The 27,261-nt window shown below is 31.9% G+C and overlaps 4 protein-coding genes across 6 annotated transcripts in view; 3 read left to right on the top strand and 1 right to left on the bottom strand.

The window, feature by feature from the left end:
- Positions 1-866: 866 nt before the first annotated feature.
- On the bottom strand, positions 867-5,361 carry LOC124538221 (replication factor C subunit 4). Its single transcript, XM_047115207.1, has 6 exons — positions 5,157-5,361; positions 4,810-5,085; positions 4,512-4,730; positions 4,273-4,432; positions 3,889-3,971; positions 867-1,139 (listed from the first exon to the last, which is right to left on the bottom strand). Exons 1-6 carry the CDS (start codon positions 5,261-5,263, stop codon positions 932-934), a joined length of 1,053 nt encoding a protein of 350 aa, XP_046971163.1. The 5' UTR covers positions 5,264-5,361; the 3' UTR covers positions 867-931.
- A 289-nt stretch (positions 5,362-5,650) lies between these two features.
- Positions 5,651-7,107, top strand: LOC124537960 (ribonuclease H2 subunit B). Its single transcript, XM_047114958.1, has 5 exons — positions 5,651-5,860; positions 5,937-6,146; positions 6,236-6,360; positions 6,471-6,645; positions 6,723-7,107. Exons 1-5 carry the CDS (start codon positions 5,761-5,763, stop codon positions 7,043-7,045), a joined length of 933 nt encoding a protein of 310 aa, XP_046970914.1. The 5' UTR covers positions 5,651-5,760; the 3' UTR covers positions 7,046-7,107.
- A 332-nt stretch (positions 7,108-7,439) lies between these two features.
- LOC124536476 (YTH domain-containing family protein 3) lies at positions 7,440-13,962 on the top strand. 3 transcript variants are annotated; one of them, XM_047113040.1, is made up of 6 exons: positions 7,440-7,686; positions 7,795-7,819; positions 9,480-9,611; positions 10,704-10,712; positions 10,955-12,477; positions 12,553-13,962. In XM_047113040.1, the coding sequence occupies exons 1-6, from the start codon at positions 7,663-7,665 to the stop codon at positions 12,592-12,594; spliced, it is 1,755 nt and encodes a 584-aa protein (XP_046968996.1). In that variant the 5' UTR covers positions 7,440-7,662; the 3' UTR covers positions 12,595-13,962. The 3 variants fall into 3 exon arrangements, with proteins under 3 accessions (XP_046968996.1, XP_046969003.1, XP_046968987.1); XM_047113031.1 differs by having other exon boundaries at positions 7,441-7,686; positions 10,704-10,835; XM_047113047.1 differs by lacking the exon at positions 10,704-10,712.
- A 1,027-nt stretch (positions 13,963-14,989) lies between these two features.
- The window catches only part of LOC124535914 (heparan-sulfate 6-O-sulfotransferase 2), a 115,005-nt gene continuing 102,733 nt past the window's right edge, over positions 14,990-27,261 (top strand). Inside the window, exon 1 of the mRNA XM_047112319.1 lies at positions 14,990-15,638. Coding sequence (XP_046968275.1) covers positions 15,450-15,638 — 189 coding nt within the window. The 5' untranslated portion in view covers positions 14,990-15,449. The remainder of the gene's footprint in view (positions 15,639-27,261) is intronic.

The raw sequence follows: 27,261 nt of genomic DNA, 5'->3' as shown, positions 1-27,261 counted from the left end.
GGAAAAAAAATTACAGCAGAAAAAATATTTTTATGCTATTATTCATAATAGTGCTTTCGGAAATGTTTGCAAGTATATTTTAAAGAAGATATACAAAGCATAATTTACACAGACGTGTGACGTGACATAAGATGTTTAAGCACAGAACTTGACATTGAATATACCATAATATCATTGAGAGCTTGAAATATCTGTATTTGTTCATTTTACTTGAAAAAATTAAATTTTAAACTTGGACAAAACTGTTATCGGAACTTTAGAATAAAAAATATAATTAATAAGTAGTTAATTGATATAGTCTTGTATTATTAATAAGACATTTTAATCAACTGTGAGTAGTGTACAATATAGATGAGTTATCGATATTTGACAGAAATAGGTTGGGTATAACAGCCAATATTTTTTAAATAAATATACTCGATACATAATCTTAATTCATCAATGTCATGGTACAACATTAGCAATTATTTATATAAAACAAAATTTTAAGTACTGTTATTGTCGCGGTCACATAATCACCCTTACTTTTATAAATATTCATTGTATAATTATTCAAAAGACCAATGACAATATTAGAGTATATTTACGGTGGTAAGTGGCTTCTGTGTCGTGTTCTGAAGATATTCGCACTGTTTTCAAACGCATGAATATCACCAACTTGAATACAGTTCTTGAAATATTCCAATAAATATTCACATAATAACTTCAGATATTCTAAGACATATTTGATAGCAGTTTTGTAGTTTTGGTAGTTAATTCAATGAATCCAAAACAATAAATTAAAAATGTATACATATTTTGATGCTGACTGTACAGAGTTCTGTTAAAAAAAAACTTGATTAACAAACGTTACCTTATAGGATTAACATAATTCTCACATGAAATAACATTCGAAATAACACCGAAAAGTGAATTTATAATGGAATAATAATTAAGGATCATTATTAGCCATAATTATCGTGCAACCTAAATCAGTTAATTGCATGACTTCCGCGCCGCCGTCCAGCAGCCGATACGAGCACACCGCCACTTTCTCACTTATAACGCATTTCTGTTTGTTGGTCAGGTGACCTGCCTTCACCACGGTAGCGCTCAGCTGTTCCAAGAGCTGTGATGCTGAATATGCTTCCATGAGGAAACTGCAACAAGGGATTCATAGTTATAACCTAATTACTAAAAATCCTTATTAAATTTTACATGACACAAGTTTAAGAAACAACAGTTTCAAAACAAATTTGGTCTGTATATTATACTAATCATATAAATGGGAATGTAACTCTGCCTTTTACCCCTTTATGCTTTAACGGGTGAACTGATTTAGATTAAATTTAGCGCAGAGATAGTTTGAGTTCCTGGGAAGGAACCATCTAGGGGTGAAAAGGATGAAGGTACTTTCTATAAGTAAAGTATTATACATTATAACTATTATTATGAACTACAACATTCCGCTAAACTATACACCCCAATTTGACAGATTCTGTCTGGCTATTAATGTACCAAAAAATTATGTAGAAAACCAACAAATCATATAATTTTACATTTATATTAGTAACACCAAATCCGTCATTAGGTGTTCTGCTTGTGTTCATTAGTATTTTCATGGGGAATGGTTAAAGGGATACAAAAAGTGCTACATTGTGCGCCATCTAGTGGCTAGTTACGACAAAGTTAATAAGAAAACAGTGTCAACTTTGTTATATGATAAGGATATTGAACTATTATAATCATATGAAATATATAAAGAATACATATGGTTTTATATTAAAACTACTCCTTTCCCATTGTTGTATGACTACATAAAATATTATCTTACCAACATTTTATACATGTTTCGTTTATACTTTTCGATGGTTGTCAATAACGTAAAAACTACTGAACAAATTTAACAACATGTAACAAAATTATAGAAACTTTGTCTTTTTTTTCTTTTTATGGTATAGGTTGGCTGACGAGCTCATTGGCCACCTGATGGAAAGTGGTCAACATCACCCATAGACACAGACGCTGTAAGAAATATTAACTATTTCTTACATCGTCAATGTGCCACCAACCTTGGGAACTAAGATGTTATGTCCCTTGTGCTTGTAGTTACACTGGCTCACTCACCATTCAAACTGGAACACAACAATACTGAGTACTGTCATTTAGCGGTAGAATAAGTCATAAGTGGGTGGTACCTACCCAGACGGGCTTGAACAAAGCCCTACCACCAACTCAAATCATAATATATTAGATGCAGGACAAGGAATTATATATTCGACTGCAAGGTCCTGGATCCATTTGGTGGGGTTTTCTATCGAAAATCTTTAACAGCCGAAAGTCTGGCAGTTTGAAATCCGTTCACACACCATGCTTCGAAAAGCATGTATAGCAATTGTCGAGTGATTTACCGTCTCATTGCATTATGAAAGTAAAGAAATAGAGATGTGTTTGCGCACAGAATTGTCCAATTTAATATTTCCTGCGTAGCTGGCTGGTATCTCGTGGGCCGCCGTGGCCGAATACACAATACTATGAAATTATGTATAACAACAAATTAAAGCATTATCAATAAAACTAATAAATTATAACATTCTTCCTTCGACTTTATCGTCTAGTTGGATAACCCAAGGAGTACGCAGAAACCTCTTTTGAGTGACATTTAGTTTTACTAGCGACCCTCTCCAGTTTTTCATAGGAGCAATAAAAGTAAAAAAAGTAAAGTAACAGCCCGTAAATTTCCCACTGCTGGGCTAAGGCCTCCTCTCCTATTGAGGAGAGAGTTTGGAACATATTCCACCACGCTGTTCCAATGCGGGTTGGTTGCACAGGAGCCATACTCATACTAAATATACTACATATATTTTTTATTGACATCATATTAGAGTTTTTTAACATTATCAGTGATTATTTACCATTTTGTCCATGTATGTATTATATACGAAAGGCTTCGTCTCAAATCCTATTCTAATAAAAAAACCGCATCAAAATCCTTTTTAAAGACCTAAGCATACATAGAAACGGTAAGCTGTAAGCTACTTTGTTTCATAATATGTACTGGTAATGATAACTCATTTTGCACGTAAGCACAGGTCTGACTCGGTTTGGTAAAGGAGAGCGTATTCTATAAAACCATCTAATTCCTAAGGTCCTGAATCTGAATTCTGAATCCCCCTGCATGGCATCATTGGTACTATAGAATAGGAAAGCAGCTTTGTTGTAGATGTGTTCAACATGTTTCAAGGTAATTAATTTTACCAACAAATGTAGTTTATCGTAATCAAATCGAATAAGTTGCCGTTCAGTCGTTTCGTGCAACTTACTAATAACTCAGCTATATTGTACACTACTAAGATTAGTATATCGTAATTAATGAAAAAACACTGAACTACTTATTTCCTACCTTCCTATTAATTATACTTCCAAAATACCGATGACAGTTTCGTCGAAGTTTTAAACACAATTTTTTCGCAAAGCCATAGTGTATATAGATTTATCACGCTCTCGACAAGTGCTGTTTATTAGACTTTTCTCGTCTTATGGTTGGAATAAAATATAGTTACGATTAAGGTGAGGTTTTAGTGACAAATAGTTGAAGTTTGATGTGAATAGAATCGGAAACAAATTATTACCATTATGTTAGTAGAATTTCCCCCAATGTTTGTTTCCTATTGTATAAAAATGGACTAATTTTTAAAGTATATGTATAAAAACCTCTTTTTTTATCTCATTTTTAAGTACTCAATTTTCCTTTGTTTTTTAACTAAAACATTTTTCACAAGTAAATATCAATAGCCAGACAATTCAATGCAAGAATTATTTTCCTTTATTTATAAGAATAAGTATTCTTATACTTTTTATTTTCTTTCATGTACAAATTGAAACATAAATATTGTTACTTATACTTACTTCTCAACAAATATTTCTAGTTCACTGTAATTTTTGATGCCTAGGAACTCATCAGTCAGTTTTTGAGGTACAAGCCCTGTTACCTGCAAAACAAATATATTATGACATAAAGTTACACATGACCAACAATTCAAACAATGCACTAACGGCTAGATGTAACATAAATGAATCAATCAGTGGACTTTATGAGGCGACTTTTAAACAAATGCATACACACTAAGAATTAATATTATTAGTGTAATCATTGATTTATCAGGTAACAGAAATAATAGACACTGCTCTATTGTACATATTTTAAAGTATAGTAGAATTTCATAAAAAACTAGTAAATATATTCACAAATATTAATGAGAGATCATAAATGTGGTAAAGATTCTCATCTACCTCAATTAATCCATCAGAGGTAATCTTTCCAATTAAGCGCTGGCAGCACTGTAAAGCTGTGAGTGCACGACGCAGGTCACCCTCACATGTGTCGACTGCCTCATGTAAGATCTCACCGTCGCCAACATCTACACCTTCCGCTTCACAAACATCTCGTAGTCTAAAACATGTCAGATAATATTAAGTTTATAGTAAAAATATTTCATTATATCAAGTTGATAAAAATAAATGAAAAATACCTTTTTATAACATTTTCTCTTGCAAGTGGTTTAAATCTAAATTTAGAACATCTGCTTGTAATAGGTGGTATGATTCTGGATACGTAGTTGCAAATGAGACAAAACCGAGTTGTTCGGGTCTCTTTTTCCATAGTACGACGCAACGCTGCCTGCGCCGCTGTTGTCATAGAGTCCGCTTCGTCGAGTATCACCAGTTTGTAAGGAGGGCATGGCCTGCCGCTGTATAACATTTTGTATAATATTTTTAAATGGAAACTTAATAAAATATATTGTAAAAGTATTTTAAAATTATACTCACTCAGGCCTGCTACTGCTGACAGTAAGTTGTGAAAATGATTTAACTTTATCTCTTATCACTTGGATACCACGCTCGTCGGATGCGTTAAGTTCAAGGACGCGATCACGAGTAATATCGCCGAAGAGCTGACGTGCAGCTGCGAGAATTGCACTCGTTTTACCAGTTCCTGGCGGACCATAGAACAACAAGTGCGGTAGGTCGCCACCGGCCAAGCACTCACGAAGCACTTGTACAACCTCTGCTTGATCAACGATGTCGTCTATTGTTTTCGGTCGGCTAAACAATGAAAAACAGTATGAAAAACTTATAAAATTAACCAATATCAACATGCATAAACTGAAACATACTATTTTTCAACCCATGGCGCGGGAGGTTTCTTTTTCACTGATTTTACTCCAGATGAAGAAGGTTTATCGGCACTTGAAATTTTACCAGTTTTCAAAAAAGCTTGCATCGTTAAAATATTTATCTAAGTCTCTTAGATTAAACAAAATATATCACAACACAAACTTTAAATTGTTACTTGACGAAGGCGGTAAAATTAAACTGTCATTTTTAAATGTCATTATCATTTACCTAATGTATGTCAAAGTCAATTATCGTCAAAATTTCTTTTAAGAATATAATAGTTGGATTTAAAAGGGTAGCTTATAAAAATAATAAACAGATTTCTGTTACATACTTTTCTCTTATTTACCTATTATTTTAATAAATATATATTCTGTTGGAAATATAACTTTTAATAATGTGTTTGTTCTTTTTCATAATGGCAAACATGCAGTCAGCTGATGCCATTGATGTATTTTACTTCATTCATTATTTCATATTTCATAATGACATTTGACATTGAAAGTGACGTGCCACCTGAACTTGAAGAAAACAGTGGCGGGAAAATAAACAGTCTCAAATATTTTGTTATTTCGTTTACAACAAAACATATTGTAACTAATAATGACTACTAGATCAAAAAAGAAATCATTGCCTACTGAAACAAAAGACACAGAAGTTATAAAAACCCGTGTAGAAAACTCTTGGATTCTTCTTGCAAAGGGTGAAAAAGTCAAGCCAATAATAAGGTAATATACAGCTGTAGTAAATTGTAATTAATGTATTTGTATATTTTTCAGAATCATTACTCAATAACAGTAATTTTAATATAATAACACTACCTCACCCTGCACATGGAGATCCCACAAAGTATTGTTTAGATGATGTTAACCATAAGATGTTTGAAATCATAACATTCAATGAACCATATCGATCGTGGTTTCTAGAGGATACTGTTAAATCGGATGGCAGTTTCTTAATGATGACACCAATTAATCCATTGTTTTTAGGTCAGTGTTTAATTGTTATAATTCAATTTTATAAATTCAGTTACAATATGTTGTTGATAGTGTTTATATGAGGAATTATTTTCTTACAGTATTACCTAGATTAAGGGATCAATGTAGCAATAGAGCAATCCCACTGGAAGACTTATTAGCGGAAAAAGGTTTTGATAAAATCATTGATTTTGTTGTTAACCTAGATACAATTGCTGATTTAAAGGTGAGTCATAATGTATCCAGTAAAATTTTCCAACAACTTTCTATTTAAAATTGTTACTCTAATTTAAATATGCTTAACTTTTAAAGTGGTATTTTAATTAATAATTTTAGGGTCCAGCTGACATAAAAGCATACAAATATAATGAAGAAAAAACCTTAATGTGGCTGGAAAGTAAAGTACGTAACCTAGCTGAAAAATTAAAGGAAAAAAATGTACATGTTACATCAGGAGCCGTCTCTGCAACATTTATATCTAGCAATGCTAACAATGAGCATGTTGATGAAGGTAATTGAAAGGGAAAAACACATTTATATATATATTTATAATTTCAAAATTTTTTAAAAAATTATATCGTTTTTTAGAGTTTTACCTGAAATATGCTAATGGAATCATATCCGAGTATCTTGAAGATGATATCATAGAAAAACTGGAAAAGCGTTTTGATTTTAAAACTGAATTAATAGAACATATTGGTAATAAAAGAAAATCAGAAGCTGAAAGTATTGAAACAAATAAGAGAATAAAGCATGAAACCAATGATGATTCAGAAGACATTAAAATGACCTCAAACAATTCAGTAACAGAAATAAAAAAACCAAAAACATTATCAGCAAAGGAGAAAGCAAGGCAGAAAGCTGCTACAGGAACGAAGACAATATCATCTTTTTTCAGTAAAAAGCAATAAAATCTTGTATAAAATCATATGGTTTTAAAAAATCATGATAATAAATGAAATATTCAAGACAATATATGTTATTCTTAATTGATAAGTTACTTTAATCAATTATTACATTATTTAAAAGGAAATGAATCCTCAAATTTTCACACAGTTGAAATGAAATATATTTATTTTTTTATATTTTTGATAAAATTCTGACATTAAAGTTAAATTGAAGTTAAATAATGGCTATAATTTTCAATTACGAATTAATTATAATTTATATCACTTTTGATTCCTTTTTTTAGAGTCCGTTCATAATTCTAATATACATAAAACTTCGATTGAAGCTAAAAAGTATAAATATTTATGAGATTATTAACTTTGCCATATCGGAAATAAAGGTTATTATTGTTTTACTTCTATTAAGCTGGCAACACCTGATTGGTCGCCATTGCTACGTCCATATTCGTTCCTATTCCTTTTCGGACATTCATTATTTCTTTGTACAATACTGACTTTTTATTATTTGTAAGTGATTTTAGGGTACATCGGACATTGTGTAGTGAAACTCATGTGATAAATACTGATATTGTCGTGAGTAAAGACTTTAATAAGTGTTCAATACGTTTAAATCGCGGCCAATGTCAGCAGGCGTGTCAGATCAGGTATTTCGCATTATCGCCTATTTATGCTTTATTTACGTATGATTATAGCGATTTCTTTGCAAATACTTATACCTTTTGTTTCTTGTTTCATGTTTGTTGGACGTGTAGCGGATGAAAGGGCAAGGGAACCAAGGTAATGATGTACCATTATGACGTTGCAGGTGTTTTCTTAGTAGGAAGAACCTCGTACCGGTTGACTCGCGTCCGGTATAATATGCGAACATGATGCCTTCGTTAGCGTCATATAAATTTCACTTTCTATATTATTGCGTTACAAATATTAATCATTCTTGAACACAACAATTTGCTACGATTTTTCTTTAGTAACACTCATTATAGAGAAAGTTATAAGTGAATCATTACAAGCCTTGTATTAAGATATGATTAAATTAATTACTACAATATGAATTTATCATCAAAACAATGGTACTTAAAATCATCAATGCAGTCATTGCTGTAGATTATAAGCTTCTCATTGTCAATATGTGCATATTATTATTTACATTATATTTGATTACATAATGTTATTGAATATTTGTTTTTATTCCTCAAATAACAATTTTCAATTCCTACTTAAACAATGTCATACTTTTTAGTGCATAATATATAACATATTATGATAAAGAAATAATCTAAAATCTTTAGAATAAAATAATCATTAAACATATTTGTATGAGTTACAATGTAATATAATTTCTTATTTGTTTGTTTTTATAATTCAATTGATAGCTTTTCTTTCAGTGTCCTTTATGGCTTAACTCATTAAAACATGTCAATTTATATTGTATGTAAACAGGGAAACCCCTTTTGATATTCCAATTTGCATAATTTGTAATAAGTAGTAATTATCATTATTTGTAATAAGTATCATAAATGTTTTGTATTATTTGTAGTGTTTTGTACTAAGTTATTTCTGTTTCATGGTATTAGTAGACTTGTGAGTTCTTTAAAATTAAATAACTGACAAAAAAGTTGCTAATTGCTTTATTTCAACAATCAAACAAGATGAGGCTCATACAATTAGACATATAAACCTTACCCCTAACTCCAAGCTCTTTTATCAATAATATATAGTTAATATTAAAATACCATTAAAAAAGTTATTTTATTTACATATTTATGATTACTTTTATTACAGTCTAATCATATTATATTATTTATATCAGGAAAATAAAAATAGAAAAGTTATTATAAGCATATTATTATTTGATTGTTCATTCTTTATTAAAAATAAATAGGTAAATGTGGTTAACTTCCTTCATGTTTTAATTCACCTTCAATGTTGAACATATGTCTCGTATTTTTTTTAATTTATATATTTTATTGCCCTTTAACCTATTGTTTGTGTTCTTTTTTTAAATAATACAAAGTGTGGTTAAAAGGTAAATAAACAATATAAGACTTCATTTTTTTTTATAATTTAATTCAAAATTTACAATTTTAAAATGACCGTTCCTGTTGACTTATCATGTTTTATTTGATTTGATAGAACATGTATGAATAGTAATCAAATCATATTATTAAGAATTATTTGTACTCTTTGTTTCCAACTGTACTGTATAAAGTTTATTATATGATGATAATTGAGATATTAAAAGAAAACCTTATTATTGTATTGGAAATTGTAATGCATAATAAATGTTTATATTGTGATTACTTTAGTTACTTAAGATTTTTTTTGTTTTTATATATTATTTAGTCTTATTTGTGTACTATATGATTTATATTTAATTACATCATTTTAAACTGTTTCATCCCAACTATTTCACTTTCACATATTTATTTAATTTCAGTGACAAATGTACCTAAAGAGCAACAGTTAGAGAGTGGTGGCGACGAGTTGGCGGAGGTGTCATGGCGTCACCAGCAGCAACCATCTTATGCACCACCCATCTCGTCAGCAGCCGACCCCTACAGCGCGGCAGGTAGGTACATACATTTTATTCTTAAGTCTTTAGTAATGATTTAGACTTTAGTTTTAGAGTTATCAATGCTTATATTATGTAATTAAGCATTATGCTTTATGTTATTATTTATCAATGTGCATGGCTTTATTACTTTCTATAATTATCATTGAGAATATACTGTTTATTAATTAATTTCATATCACCAAGCGACAGTACTTTATATTGCTATGCTGCAGTTTGAATTGTGAATTAGCTATTGTAATCACATGCTCGTATTACATAACATCTTAGATCATAGATCCTATGTACTAGTAGTGCTTGTTGGACATAGATGTATTAGTATATATTTGTATTAATGCAAGTGCTTATGGGGATGGATGGCCACTGGGCATTAGGTTTTTGACTACATTGCTCAGATAAATGAAAAAAGCACGAATTGAGCACAATTATTGGAGTAATGGTGATTTTGTTTTATCCTAATATTATTATACAAAATGAATATTTTATCTGTATAATTTTGGAATTAAATGTTGTCTGTAAAAAGTTTATAAAGTAGTAATTAATGTTTAACTATTTTATGATAAGAAAAATCAAGCAACATATCAGTTTTAGTTAATGACAATGAAATGTTTTGTGTGGTCATTACTAATAGTCAATAAATTAAATATATGTAAATAATTGAAGAAAATTTTCTATTGGTGAAAGCATTTGCAACCAGAAATTAAAAAACAATAGTGTATGTAATAAATAGACTGAAGTAGAATTTTGGCTCAAATCTTAATGTTGATTGATCTAATGTGGCAAGGCACTTGTTGCATTTTCAGAGTTGTAACAATAAAATGTTTGTATTGTAAAGAACCTGAATCCAGTGAAAAGCTATGAGTAATGATTTAAAGTAGCAACTACAATTGCATACATTCAACAACTTTTAAATTTCTATACATTTTATATTTGCCTTTATATTTATTGTTTACAGACAATTACTTATAAAGTGCAAATAACTAAGCAGCTTATTCATTTTTTAACGCCATATTTATGCAATTTTATTGTCATTTGTTTTATTTATATATTTTCATGTTAAATATTAATTTACTGTTTTACTTTTTTCAGGTTATTATGGTACAACAGCACTTCCTTATCAGGCCTTTGGAGTTGGAGATGGAACATGGTCTACCAATGGAACAGATCCAATGACTTTCCTTGGAGGATACAATCCTCATGATTCTTATGGCATGGATGGTAGCTAGTATTTATTCCAGTCAAACCAAAATTATGATGATATAGCGAAAGTCAATTTAAAACTGAGTAAATAATATTGTTATGTATTGAACAAGTATATCATTTACAAACTATAATTTCAGGTGTCTTCGGACCATCAACAACACCATTTTCGACAGCTGCCTTTGGACCAGCTTCAACATTTAATTATTTCCCTGGAAATGGGGATTACTCTACTTGGGGTCAATTAGGTCGTGCTAAGCAGTATGATGACTATTATAGAAATGATGGATTGTACGTCCCAGATGGAATTAAGGCCGTTGAAACCGGTGTACAGGCACTCGCGCTCGGCGAGCACAACAAGAACGATAAAGACCGTACTCCTGAACTTAAAGACGTTTCAAGTGGATCGCAACCCAAAAAGATGACATGGGCTTCAATAGCGAGTCAACCGGCGAAACCCGCTCCGTCCTCACAGAGCGGCGGGTTGAAGAAGAAGGGGCCAGGAATGCCACCCCCGCCAATCGTGCCAGGGAAACATAACATGGATATTAGTACGTGGGATGCTGGTAAGAGCGCTCCCGTGGTAACTGCACCACCTCCGCCACCTCTACAACCGCCGCCCGTGCCAGCTCCGCTGCCGATGCCGCAGCCTTCGCCAACGCCTGCCGCTGCCCCTATGCAGCGTGGGCCACCGCCACAGCACCAGCCGCCCCAAGCGTGGGCTCATGCGCCTCGTGCTCCACCGCCGCATCAGCCTCGCCCTTCTCACCCGGTGCCTCCTCTACCCGCTCAGACCGTTGTCAGTGCTCCAGCTCCGGCAACGGCACACCCTGTCCTAGAAGAATTGCGGGTTAAAAATGAGTATAACCCTAAGGAATTTGACCTTAGCGCGCCTCTTACTCGCTTCTTTGTCATTAAGTCTTATTCAGAAGACGATATACATCGAAGTATTAAATATGAAATCTGGTGCAGCACAGAACATGGTAATAAGCGACTGGACGCTGCATTTCGCGATCGCGAACGAGAGGGAGGGGCAGTGTTTCTGTTCTTCTCTGTGAATGGCAGTGGCCATTTCTGCGGAATGGCGCGTATGATTAGTGCCGTCGATTATAATTCCAACTCAAACGTGTGGTCGCAAGACAAGTGGAAGGGACAATTTCGTGTTAGGTGGATTTATGTAAAGGACGTTCCCAATGTTCAGCTCCGTCATATCAAATTAGAGAACAATGAGAATAAACCAGTGACAAACTCTCGCGATACACAAGAAGTCCCTCACGCCAAGGGTCTTCAGGTATTACGTATAATGCATAGTTACTGCCATTCCACCTCTATATTCGATGATTTTATTCACTACGAGCGTCGCCAGGAAGAGGAAGACTCGCGCAAAGTACCTCACCACCCGACACAGGACAATAATCGCGAGGATCACGAGGGTGGACGTGGTTATCGTAATTACCGAGAATATAGAGACCATCGAGATGGACGAGATGGCCGTGAACATCGCGATGGACGGGAACCCAGAGATCACCGGGACGTTCGTGAGCCACGTGACATGCGAGATGCTCGCGACCCGCGCGACCACAGGGACGACCGCGACGGACGGGACAATCGCGATCATGGCTACCGCGACCGGGATTCAGGTTATAATAGATCACATCATAAGGTTCGTCTTCTTTTCATTTTTTTTATGTAATATAATACCGTTTTATCATTTGTTTATACTGTGTAACTTTTACAGGACCGTGATGGTTCCCGTGGTCGTGGAAGAGGTCGGAATTAATCGTGTATAATGTGTGAGAACTATTTGAGGACTGGCTTCTCTCCATAGACACCTAGTACTCAAGTAAATAATTGGTACCGCATTACAAGAGTTGTATGCCCGATGGACATGCAGATAATAGCAATGAGGAACCTACATTTAATGTGACTTACTGAAGTTGCATTAAAACTTGAACTATTGTTACATAAATAGATTATTAATTGTTTTGAACAGTGCTTTGCTAAGAGAAAAAAACACTCAACAAATTAAAATGTGCTAAATAATGTTTTATACTGGAAGAACATTTAATTAAATAATGACTAGTGAACAGAACATTAATTAATTATCATAAATTGTCATGTGTTGGTTTCATATCACATGATGTTGTGTGGAATTGTGGACTTTATTTCAAATTTGTGGACTAAATTAATGAAATATAGTAATTTTATAACTAGAAAAATCTGTGGTGAGAGGAGTTGATCCTTTTGATTAAAGACTGGTGAAGTTTTGGGGGTATAACATAATAGCAACATTGTGCACTGATAGTGTAGTGTTCTAATTATTCCCCCGAAGATCAGTGTGAAAATAATACCAGCAAATAGTATGTACTAATTGGTGAAAAACTTGTATAACTTTTATGATACAAGAAAACATAATGTAATCACATGGGATGTACAATGGACATTTTATATACAGTTTTATAGTCATACAGGAATTCTCTCGTAACATTTTTTATTTCATACATTAAGTGATATGCCACTTTATTTTAGCATTATTTTCATTAATACATTTTTATAATATTGTACTGCAATACCTATGGTACTTGCTAAATCACTGTAAACAACTTTTTATTACTTTGATTTAGTCTAGAAATGGATTGATGGTTTATTTTAAACATTTGTAAATAATATGTATTTTAATAAAGAAGAAATTAAATATTTTCTACTATTAAGTGCAACAACAGTGTGACGAGAGAAAATTGACAATGGAAGTTTATGATTTTATCCTGTATCCTTATGTTGTTAACGTAGTGTCGGTTTGGTGGTGGAAGCACAATGCTTCAAAATTCAATTACCCCACCTTGATTTTACATGTGCCTTTTTATTTCAAATTAACTGTGATTAGAATCAAACTATTCACTTTTTTATCATACCTTTCTATCAATATTTAGTTGTACTATTTTTTTTTTTCTGTTTCAAACATTTGTTACAAGAAATAAGATGTATAATTTTTATTTTTATAATAGTGTATAACTCCAAAAAAACCAATCATATGAAAAATGTCATTGCATGTTAATTTTCTAGTAAATTCGCAATGTTTGTTTATTATAACAATTATGTGAACTTGTATAAAGTTCGATTGATACTGGATTAAACTGTCATAGACGTTGTTAAGCATTATTTTTATCCCAAAACTATTACCATCCTAAAAACCTTAGTTTGTCGACTATAAATATGTACAATTTGATTATAAAACAAAATACCATAAACACTAACTACCTAAAGTAAATACATTTATTTAAAATAAGTGGTCACCTTTATTCACATATACAAGCACTATAGTAAATAGCTGAAGATTTCATTAATAATCAGTCGGGCAGAGTAAAGCCTGAGTGTGTAGTATCAAATCCGACGAGTCTGCGATCTGTTTGAGAGTTCCATAGGTTTCTTTTGAAAACCTCATAGTTTATACTAAGTTGAAATGTATGCTAAAAGCATAGGTAGGTGAGCAAAGGTATTTAAATTTATAGTAACTTGGCTCTGTACCTTGGGCTTAGATTATAAATATAAGCCTAAGCCTAAGCCCGAGTTGTATTTTAAATTTAACAGGAAATATAAACAAAAAATTCACAATAGTTACCAAGTTTACTTAATGTCTGTAATCTTATACAAATAATGTACAAATAGCCTGCAGATGCACCGACGACCATGATAGGTACTCCTTAATTTTTTTACGCATCTTATATAATTCCAAACTTATTGCTGAACTTATGAAATTTGCTTTAACTACTGTGTTGTAAGCAAATTTTATATTATTGTATTTAATTGGACTCAAAATTTTATCCCACTGTTTTATTTCTAATGTTAATATCATAAACGTTAACTGATTATTTGTTCAGTTAGACATCAGTTTAAGATTTTCGATTACAAGTAATACGTACAAAAACGATTAATTAATTTATATTGAATACCAGTTACTTATGAGAATCAGGGAATCAATAAACCCATAATCGAAATAACAGTTACAACTAGATTTATGTATCTTATGATTTTTCATTTATGACATTTTTTTATACTTAAAGAACATACTAATAAAACGATAATGTGGGCAATGTTTTTCATTTTGTCATCTAAAGCAACTAAAATTGACACTGACATTTGTCAAAATTTATAACATGACAACTTTAAAACGCTTACTTCACAGTGTACGCAATACTAAGAACTCTTATTTATTTACAATGTAATATTAAATATTAGTGTGGCTTTAAGTGTTAAATAACAATACATTATCGTTTTAAGTGTGCTGTGAAGATTAGTGTATAAGTGCCAACATATAAATGGAGTAATAATGTGTTTTTAAATGAAAAAACTGCAGTATGTTTATATTCGTTTGGTGTCCTGTCACTTTGAGACCCATACTCGTTGAGCCACCGTCTGATGGCTCAGTCTCGCATTTTAGTATTGGCATTGCCGCTGACACAACGCCCGTGTGATATCAGCAAAACAATGTTATCGAACTCGTATCACTATCAGATAATAAAAAGACGATAATAATAAAATGAGTTCGATGCGAAGTTCCGATTTATTACATACACTATAATGTCCGAAAGACCGAAGTAGTGAGTGATCGATTTAAGTAATTTTTAAAAATGAGACATGCATTCGGCCGAGATGCAAAAAAGTGTTTCAGTGCAAGTAGATAGTGATTTTGCCCTTCTACTACCTAGCGGTGCATATGAAATAAAGAAAATGGAGCCAAGATCGAAGTTACGAAAAGTGATATTGTTCTGTTTACTACTTTCACTGTTTGGAATGGTGGCATTTGGATATTTCTGTCCAGACCAGGTAACAACTCATATTTCAACAGCCCATAATAGATGGTATTGCCATTATGTAGACAACAGTTTTTATTCTTACCTTAAAAAATAATCACTGGTGAATATTTTTAATTATCTAATAATGAATGTTACCGCAGTTGAATTCAACATGTGTGGACAAAATAGAGGATTTTTTTAATTAGGGTTTGTGTACATAGTGCAATAAAATAACATGTTCAAATGAATAATTTCTTATTTGAGGTTTGTTACACATCTACATAGAACAATATAAACATATTAATGAGTTATAAACAAGTTAATTTTTATTTCTATTTTTATGAATGATTTCCTGTAATATAAATGTAAGTGCTAAAACATTAATGAAAATATTACTTATTCAAATTAAATTAAATGTTAATTAAATGCAACAAATGTTTTACATATTATTTGCAAAGCTTGTTACCGATGCTCAAATAAAATTGAATCAAAAACTACAATCAGATTACGGTAGGTACATGTTATCCTAGCCATCTATCATCTCTTTAAACAAGCTTGTAATATTTTTTTTTATGCGGTTTGTATAATATTACAATTTTTATGGCATAATTTTGATTCATTAATTAAACATAAAACTCATTTTATTAAAACAATGAATTGAAATTATTTTTTTATACAAATTTAATATTTACAGATTTTTGTCATTATTATACTTAAATAGGTTTATATTATACACAAAATGGCAATATTTTAATGTATAATAAATAATTTAAATAAGATATTTTAAACAATAAATTCAATGTTATTATATTAATAACCATATAAAAATATTTATAATGTGTCATAGTTAAATATACTTTGTATTAATATTTTTTTATAAAACTTAAACCGATTAGTTGCCCACAGATTGAAAATATAATGAAAGTAACAATACAATAACAATAAAATTTAAACTAAAATTGCATCTAATACAATTTTAATACAATTTAAAAATAATGCTTAGGATAATAAGTTGTCTGGCTTATTTAACGGAGTCACAGTTGTATCTCGTCAACTTCACTAATTAAAGAGGGTGGCAGCCATGCAAGTGGTTTTCATTTGTTTTTGCGTTCACAACCAGGCATCGGCAAAAAAGCCGCTCGCAACCCTTTAAGCAGCTTAGAATGGCTTTACTGTAAAGACGTGTGTACATCTGTGGTTGCGGTCTTCGACCGGACATTTCTTTAACGAAAAAAAAAATAATGAAGCTAATGTTTCGTACTTTTAAAAGTAGGTATTGTATTTATTACGTAGTGTTCATTAGTATTAGAATTTAATTACTAATCAATTTACTATATACGTAATCGCAATGTGATTGTTGTTTTTAAATTAATTAGCATAAAAGGTTAACGATTAACGACCGATTGTAATTCAATACCTTGCTTAGTACGTTTAAAATTGAATATTGTATGTTGGTTAATTTACATAAACTATTAGATGTTCAGACATGCTTGACGATATATGTTATGTTGTACACAGATAATAGCATTATTGCGAAGTTGAACCAACGCTGTCGTGTAATTTTTTAATTATAATTTCGTATATAAGAGCTACAAACATCGACTGCTTCATTATTATTCAAATTAAAAAATAATATTTGGATTTAACATGCGATGTTATCTTTCCTACACCTAAATAAGTAGTAAACAAAAATATTTTATGATTAAGGATTATTTCGTTGAATACTGATAAAAAACAAATAATATACCTTATTATTTTTGTACTGTTTATTGAGATATCTTTAATTAAGAAAATATATAAGTATGTTGAAAAATGCGCCAAAATCAATTATAAATGAAACGGCTAGAAGCACAGTTACTTCTATAACGATTCTCAAAGCTTTGTTGTCCCCATCGAATGAGAATAGGATCAGCCGTATATGGGCACTCGCAGCGCAAGTTCCATATAGGATTGTTTCGAACATGGCGCTGCCCATTAGCGACGGACATCGCGCCTCTGCGCCGTGTTAAAAATTAAACTTGTACTCATAGTCCGTGTAATATGTAAATTGAAACTGGTCCAAATGAAATCCTGGTGGAATTCCTCCTGTAACACAGTTTCCCTCACGTGAATATATACAACTCTGTTAACAGATGTATTCTTCTCTTAGTTTGATTGTATGTACTGTCTGGTTCCTTACAAGTTGCTGTATGGGTAATGAAACATATAGCGACTTATTAACACTTTAAATACTCCGGTCTGATTTCGGCTACAGTTGGCGGCATCTTAAGAACTAGCCAGATGCTAACCGATAAAGTAGGACACAAAACTAAACTGGAAAACTAAGTGCGCAAACACTTTTATGTTTAACTTTTGTATTCTCACGGAACTGCAATCTAACACTTTAGGTCTTTAATTTCTTACTGTCATAATCATATTATGCAGCAACCTAATATGACAAGAGTCAAGACTTTAGGTGCTTTAGGAGGCAAAGCAGCGCAATATTGCTAACTTCATAATACCGGCCTGTTTCTAAGAATTCGTCAGAAAAGCTCAATAAATGCGTATTGACCAGTCGCACTATCTAAGTTTGTAACGACATCGGCAGTGTTTTATTAAAGGATAATTAGGCATAACGTGTACGGATACTTATAATTAATATTTCGTACTTATAAGCAACTACATAATCAGTATCGCTTAACTACACTAACAGATTTAATCTCCTGTAACTTTGTATCTTAGTCTGACGATTTCTTTCGATAATTTGTGAAATTTAAGAATAATAATTAATTATACAAAAAATAGTAACAAATTCGGAACTAATTATTACTGAATAATTAGTTTCGAACCTTTTACTGAAAAGGTCTAGTAAGTTGAACCTGCGGTAAGAAGACTATTTATTGGAAGGGAATTCTGCTACCCTTTTGGGTTACTCACCCAATGCCCTTACTCTACTCATTATATGTTCTAATACGAAGCACTAATACTTTGTATTGTTGTGTTCCGGTTTGGATGGAGAGTGAGCCAGTTTAACTAACAAAAGCAAGAGACAAATTATCATTTTTGAAGGTTACCAAATTTATGAAAAAAAAGTTACGGAAAAAATTATCGGCCTACCGACTATGGATGCCATGTTAAAAAACCTGTACAGAAAAATCGATTGAGTTTCATGTAATTAATGTGTTTATTATTTATCTCGTCCTCGTCCGTGAACGCAAACATTGTAAGAAACATAGACCTGTATTCACCAAACCCGGATTGAAAAAAAGCTCTGAAAATTCTAAAAAAAAAAATTGCATAGGACCCTGCCCAATAGTGGTAAATTTACAGGCTGTTCCTTAATGTAAATATCAAGGTAAAATATACGTGCTGTATATTCTGGTAGTTGATGAATTTTTACAGTACGACGTTACAAGAATATAGAGAATATAATTTCCTTAAAACCATTTATTAGCTTTGATAGATGATAGATAAGTTAATTAATCACAACTTGTGTAAATCAATCAGAATAATACATGTTTTCGAAGTGACTTGGTGTACGTAACTGGAATTACAACATCAACTCGTTTTGGTCTCACGCTTAAAATTCAATTTGCAGAACCAAGAGTTAAATTGCAATTTTGTACGTCGCGTCGTGGAAATGGTGGCCATCCTCATTTGGCGTCGAATGGATCGTGTCATCCATGAGACGGTAGTCAGGATTGCGTATTGCATGATAATGGACAGGATAACATCTGGCCTCTGTCGCCCACGGTGGATTGCCTCAGCACACCTCTCTAATATAAAGGCTAAAGATTAAATTGCTACATTATAAATAACTCGCCGTAGTAGTTAGTTAGGACCCACTATTCTTGGGTGGTAAGTCTAAATGTCAATGATTAGATAAAAATAGACCATGGAAGGAGCTGACCTTTCCGCTCGAATAACTTTCTGATTGGTTTTATCTCTTTGAGTGATAAATGAAGATTGAAGCTGTGTTTTTGGAGCTTTTTTACTCTTTGATTTGATGTAGTCATTAAGATTTCTCTAGCTAGATCTCTCTTCGATCTTCTCTCTCCAGTTCTTTTAGGTGATATACATATTTTTTTATTAGATTATACATAAATTTTTTCTAAACCATCGCGTTTGCCATCTCATTTGGTAGGCGTCAAGCCAATCAGGCCTTTTTTCAATTATCGGAAGATAACTGTATACAGTACGAGGTACATATAATATGGTGATGTTCCAGGAAAATAAATCCAGTAGTGAAGGGAGGCGTGTGTATAGGGAATATTTGTGGATTTCATACCTTTGGATTCTACGTGACAATTATGCCTTTTATGTAGTAAGTTAACATAAAACACATGGTGTTTTTTCATCCTGAAATAGTGTTAAATTTGCGTACTGATGTGTATAGCAAATTGTTCAGTTATGGCAACATTAACGATAGCTCGATAATTGTGTACGAAAAATAAATTAAAGGCCTTGCATTTATATTGCGCATTAACTAATAATATTACTGTGTAATAATAAAAAATGTATTTTATATACAAAACGTAGATAACATGCATAACTGACATACATACATAATATAATGTGCAACATATCAAATGTATGATACTCATTAATTTACTGATTGCTTTAAATAAGTACGTTTGTAACTTCTTTGCAAAACTAATTTCGGAATACCAGCCTGTTAATGATTTTAAATAAAAAAAAATTTTGGTAATTATTTATGAAACTAAGAATTTCGAATTAAGTATATTGTTAATTAATATTGAATTATTTCATACTTTATTAGAAACATCGAGCTTTAAGTTACATTGTACTTATTTTGTGGATGTTTTTAGTAAATAATAATGCTTACGACTTTTTTTTAATAATTTGAACGAACATAGAAAAAATCAAATAAAGCGACTTAATCTTCATCAATGCCTCTATACATAAAAATTGTGCCTTAATATATATTGCAAAATTTCCTTACTGTATAGAATACTCCATCAAAAGAAATGAAGAATGTTAAAAAAGTCTCCGGCATTTATTAATTTCCGGGAAAAATCACACGTACAAACGTATGGGGGAAAAGAAACGATTATGTTCAAAGTCTGTTAAAAATATTAACGATAGAAGTCAATCATATCGAGTTTTAATTAACTTCACCTGTTCGTATGCCTGAGTCAGATCTTTCAACTGAATTTCAAACCAGTTCCACACCCGACGAGCTAAAGTTTTACATACAATTTTGGTGTTGGTGACAAGAGCTGCGCTGGTAAAAAGGCCTTCGTGCATTGTTTGTGTATGAGTTTATTTTTTTGATATAAATAATCTTTCTAATTAGTGGTATGTTAAGATGTATTCATTACACGAAGAAGCTATAAAATTTTTATAAATGCGATAGTAACTCTGTCTATTACCTCGTCACGCTTTCAACAATTAACTGATTTAGATGAAATTTCGCATGGATATAGTGTGAGTTTCCGAAAAAGGACACAGTTTATTTTTTTATTCTGGATGGGGTAAAATAGTTTGAGTTAGTATTTGTGCTACAGATAAAATTTTACATAGTATGCTCGGGTAAAGTACGTTTAGCTAGTGTTTGAATATCATTTGTTACAAATCGTTTCTTTATTTATAAATGTACATTAATCATTTATCATACATATTTTACGCTAGTATAAATATAGACTTTGTAATACGCATTGATAATGCATGTAATACATACCTAACACTAATCTATATTAATAATATAAATGTGAAAAAATAACTCTGACTGTTTGTCGCTCTTTCCAAAAAGACCAAACCGCTTAACCGAATTTCATAAAATTTGGTATGAAGCAAACATGACCTCCAAGAAGGACATAGGCTACTTTTTTGCCTAACACATAAAAACCAACACCCTTAAACATGAGCATGGCCGCGGGCGAGTTTTAAAATATTTTCTTATTAAATAACAAAGAGAAAGTAAAAGAAAATTTTCATATGAATGTTATAAGGCAAGTAACGTTTTAATTTTTTGGAATATATTCAGCCAACAATTATAATCCGTAGGTTTTAGAAATGTCGTAATAAATGATCTGATGTAGCTAATTGTGTATGTAATAATACATATTCAAAGCGAATGAATTCATAAATGGCATAACTAACTATCGTAGTTATAAATTCTTATTGAATTGTGTTAGTTTAAAACCAGCAAGAAACTCAGTAATTAGTATTTTCTAATAATTAATATACATATATACCTATTATGTATTTACGTTTAAATGTTTGTCTTTACTAATGTTATAAAAAGTAATTCTGTTTGTCTGTTACATTATTTTATGAAATTGATTAAGCAAGTTCAAATCTCAAGGTAGGACAACATCCATATTTTTATACCTATTTAACACCTGACACTAAATAAGAGTGAAGTTGTAGGCGACAAATAGTCCTTTAATAATATAACCAAATGATTCACGCTGTTTTATCATCTATTCAATCTCGTAAGTATGACTTGTGCAAGCAAATTATGTGAACTAAAAAAATCTGTAGACCTTTAGTCCTGAAAGGTAATGTAATTCGGAATACGGAAACTTGGGTGTTAAATTAATACAACTAATGTCAATAGAATAGTCAAAATTATTAAGAGTTGTGTGGATATTAAATTATTTATTTACATAAATTTAAAGTACATCCGTAAGTATCATTGAGATGAGTGAGCTGTTATAATATAGTTACTGAAAGATGTTTTAAGTAACAATAATCAACTTGTGTTATGAGAATTGTGAGAACGTGATTCGGTTGAAAATTTTAACTTAAAAACTTTGAAGCTTTCCGAGTTCATAGTAAGAGCAGTAAAACGTTTGTCAATAAAGCTACTTGTGGGCTATGTTATATATAGAATCTCCTCACGGTATTATGTGCATGCGATCCTGTGACGTCCCCCTGACTAGACAAAGTGGGTACCGCTGGTTTTATAGCCCCATATCATAACGTGAACATGCGTTTTTCGAGCGGAATAAATATATGGCTGGTATAGCTTTTCAATTCCCTATGTTAGAAAATATTAATGCTGATTTTTGAAAGCACTAAATTTCGATCCTCGTTTTTCAAAACGTGTTTTTGAAAATTTGTTTCAGCCGTCATGTATTTATAATGATTGATATTGAAACGGTGACAATGACTCCATTTAAACTAGCTTATTAAATGAAATTTATTATGTTAAAACCCTTATCGTCAAAATGACCGATATATGTAGTTAAAAAAAAGGCAGGCTGTAAATTTACGTCTATTTGAGGTCTCTCCGCCGAACATTAATCCACTAATACTCCAGCGCGAGTTAGCTGATACAGGAGGCAGCCTTACTCACGATTATCACGTTCACCGCAGAGCTCGTGATGAATTATTAACCAAAATAAACACATGAAAACCAATGGTCCTTGTCCGGCTATAAATCGACAATCTTTAGCGTCTTGCTTTATTGCTAGAATATAATATAATAAATGACATTGAATATCAATTTTAATTAATTGGTTTATCAACGATCGACTTTTTAAAGTTGCTGGTTTAAATTTCTGTTAATTTTACGTGTCAAGAGTCTAGATGGCCCAGTGGTTAGAACGCGAGCACCTTAACCGATGATTGCGGGTTCAAACCCAGGCAAGCACCGCTTATACATGTGCTAAATTTGTCTTTATAATTCATTTCGTACTCAGCGGTGAAGGAAAACATCGTGAGGAAACCTGCATGTGACAAATTTCATAGAAATTCTGCCACATGTGTATTCCACCAACCCGCATTGGAACAGCGTGGTGGAATGTGTTCCAAACCTTCTCCTCAAAGAGAGAGGAGGCTTTTAGCCCAGCAGTGGGAATTTACAGGCTGTTGTTGTTGTTGTTGTTATGTGTCAATAGCGCAATGGTATAAGGGATAGCGTTTAAAAAAATTGCAGAGAGGTAATATGGCATAAAGCTTTTCTCAATCAATGAGTTGTCTCGTCTGATTTGCAAACGAGTTTCGTTTAGGAGATAAGCTCCTACAAATAAACAAACTCTTCAGCTTCATTTAATATTATTGATATTTGAATAATTGCATACGAAAAAAGACGTGGGCGTTCGGTAAGATGGATGAGCGCAGTCGATAGATTGCCTTTTGCGATCGCGACTGTTTTATAGTAATTGTTCATTTATTTTTACAAAACACCTTGGGATAGCAATTTAATTTTATACAGATGAAGGTGAGTTAGGTTAGGTGTTTTCTATCTCTACATATTATAAAACAAAGTCGGTTCCCGCCGTCTGTACCTACGCCTAGATTCTTAAACTACGAGATATACATATTTCAATGAGATTCTGATAAATAGAGTTATTCGAAGGAATGGTTTATACCTATTATATATATACTATACCTATAATATTCCAACATTAAAATAATAAATAAAACCTTTTTATATTTTTAATATAATAGCTGTATAGCGAATTATGTAATACTAGTAGTCGCCCGCGGCTTCGCTCGCTGTGGTTGTGTCATTGGTTGTCATGACAAAAAAGTAGTCAATGTATCATATATGTAATGTATGTATCCTTGGAGTTCATGCTTGCTTCATACTAAATTTCATTAAATTCGGTTCAGTGGTTTGGTCGTGAAAGATCGACAGACAGACAGACGCGAGCTACTTTGAAACTTATAATATAATAGATTGTATCTTTGAAAAGCCCAGGTGACCTTAAATATAAGTGTTATAATACAAGCGAAAGCATGGCTTTTAGTTGAATGTTTGTATGGAGTGCTAACTAATCGTGCACAATACACAGCGGTCAGGTCAGCGCGAGTGTTTCAATAAGATTCAGTGAATAGGTCCCACTCACGCGACCGTTACCTTTGTTTAGTTCATTGCTGCAATTAATCTTGTTACAACGTGTTTAATTTACTGCATCGATCGTTTAATTGCCGACATTACGTCTTGCACACACTACCAAGTACGACGCCTTGAGACTGGTCAGTTGCTTTTAATGCTGATAATCAAATTATATAAACGAATCAATTTTATGTTGCTTAATAGTAGTTTTCTAACAGTTGGTTAGAAAACGTGAATCTTTACATTAGCTTGCGACTTCAAATCAAGAGGGCTTAACCTGGCTGTGTGAAATATACATGTTTTAAATTTTTATTAATACATGCGAAAGTTTAGATGGATGGATGTTCGTTATTCAATCACGGCAGATCAGCTGAACGGAACTGAATTAAGTTTGACACGCCGATAGGTTATAATCTGGAAATAGCTCATGGGTTTAATTCTGGAAAATTTACGTAAATCTTGCACTCTTCTCTCATACGCGAGTGAAGTTGCGGGCGGAAACTAGTGTAGATGATAAATACACAATCTATCCTTATTTCAATGTACAAATCTCCTAATCATCAGATATAATCTTTTCAGATTCCATATCCGGAAGCAATTTCTGAATTAAATTTTAGTAAGCGATAGGATACCTTTATTTTATTTATTTATTGAATATATCTTCTTTTTTTAAGGACGACGATGTAACAAAAACCCCACTGGATTTTTGTTACATCGTCGTCCTTGACGCTGAGACTTAAAGCTATACAATAATAATAAATATAAAAGAAACAAATGGCAGGTACAAAGCAAGTCGTAAAATTAGTTAATTAATATATTATAGTATAGATAAAGTTAAATAAGATATTCACGGCTTTTAATATAAATTCAATAAAAAGACATTTGCAATAAATCTATATTTTTTTTAAATATTATTACTAGCGACCCGGCCCGGCTTCGCACGGGTCAATACTGCTACTATAATAAATAAACTACAAAATTTGTTAACTAAAATTGTCAGTGTCTCTTTACTATATTGTCCATGTATTATATAGAAAAATCTTCCTCTCGAATTATTCTATCTATCAAAAAACTATCAAAATCCGTTCCGTTAATGATCTAAGCATACATAGAGGCAGACAGCAGAAAGCGACTTTATTTTATACTAAGTAATGATTACAACAATACATATCGTTAATGTAATAAAACGTATGTAAATATAACGTTTTATTAACTTAACGCCTTTTTATATACGAGTATATTCTACAATTGTATGAACACAAAGGCACTCACTTGCATGACTGCGTTATATGAAATGGACTTCAATATTTTATATAAAAAAAAGTTTAGCCTAGCTAGAAAGTAAAAACATTACTCGTACACAAATGTTTGTTATTTCACATATACAAATATGTACTATATCGCCCATTTTGTAACAATGCTGAATAACTGATTCAGTGGCTTTGTTGCTGCTTATACTTTGTCATAGTATATTTGTAACTTCAGCCACATTTCCCTCCATATAGTTCTCTATAGTTTTCGCTAGCGGTTTGTTTTAGTATATATTTCATTACTTCGATACGGTTTCAGTATTTATAAATACTCGAATGTGATTGGTAGTTACGGAAAACTTATAGTTAATACAATGGATGGAATCTGTTTATTGAAAATCGAGTGAGAGAGAAGGCTAATCGAGCTCTAGAGGGTTTTGATATGTAGAGGCGTATATGCCATCTCTGTCTATTTTATACTTTTGAGTTAAAGAGGTATTTTAAAACCACAATAAAAAGTGTTAATCCATTCCTAGAATCGAAATTCCAAATTATCGCAAAATTGTGAAAATGGTTGATGATTGAAATGATTCCGCAGTATTTATTATTAATCAGAGATAATTTATTAAAAATGTAAGAGGCGTTTCGGTTAAAATCGAGAGTCAGAGGTCAATATAACATGTTTATTACGAGTAATTCACGAGTTGTAGAGGAAAATATGTACTGAATTAACTTTAGGAAGAACATTACTTCGACTTAAGTTTGTATTGAAGGTACGTGAACAATAGCTTATTTCGAATGGAGGCTTTTGATTCAGATCAAGGTTCGTCTTACCGAAGTTACACTGTATAATAATTACAATAAAGTATTCGAAAATGTTATAATACGAAGGCTTTATATTTCGCTAAATATGATTACGTCGTAGAAACGTTTAGAAATGTTTTTTTTTTTTTTTTGTAATATTTCGCAACGAATCGTAAATATGGTTAGTCACTGGCGCCGTATCGTGTATCTATAGTTAACGTTATTATGGAGACGGCTGTCGATGCATGAATGGCAGTAATCTAATACAAGAGCCCGCATAATAAACTTGCAGACTGATCGTATTCATTGAAAAACTCCGATTTCTTGATAACAAGCTGTGTTTTTTTTTTAACAGTTAATATGTAAGTATTATACAGGATATAGTAAAATATCCTTAACAATATTAATAACAGTAAAACAACGCTGTTTGTCTTACAGAAAGTTGCGATAAATTGTCATCAGAAATGGTATTTAACGATTATAACCTACCTACTTAAATTATGCTTGTTATACTCTATATAATTTATTGGACTACACCAATAGTGATGATGGTGAGACTTCGACAGTTTCTTAGAAAACTAACTATAATAATCCATAATCTAGTTATTTACATTTGTAATTTTAACCCGTTTTCAAGATTCCCGGACAAAAAGAGAAATAGACGGCAAAAGTTTTTTAGTTTACATGTTACTAAATTACAAGTAATTTATAAAGTTCAAGCTATATTAAATTAGAAAAAGCCAGTAACCTTGAAAAGACTTAATTTCCTTAATTCATTTGTATTGAATAAAGTAGCTATATTAATTATA

Source organism: Vanessa cardui, chromosome 2 (assembly GCF_905220365.1).
Source record: "Vanessa cardui chromosome 2, ilVanCard2.1, whole genome shotgun sequence".
NCBI classification, from domain to species: domain Eukaryota; kingdom Metazoa; phylum Arthropoda; class Insecta; order Lepidoptera; family Nymphalidae; genus Vanessa; species Vanessa cardui.
Note: the sequence above shows the minus strand (reverse complement) of the source record. Positions and strands in the feature narration are given on the sequence as shown.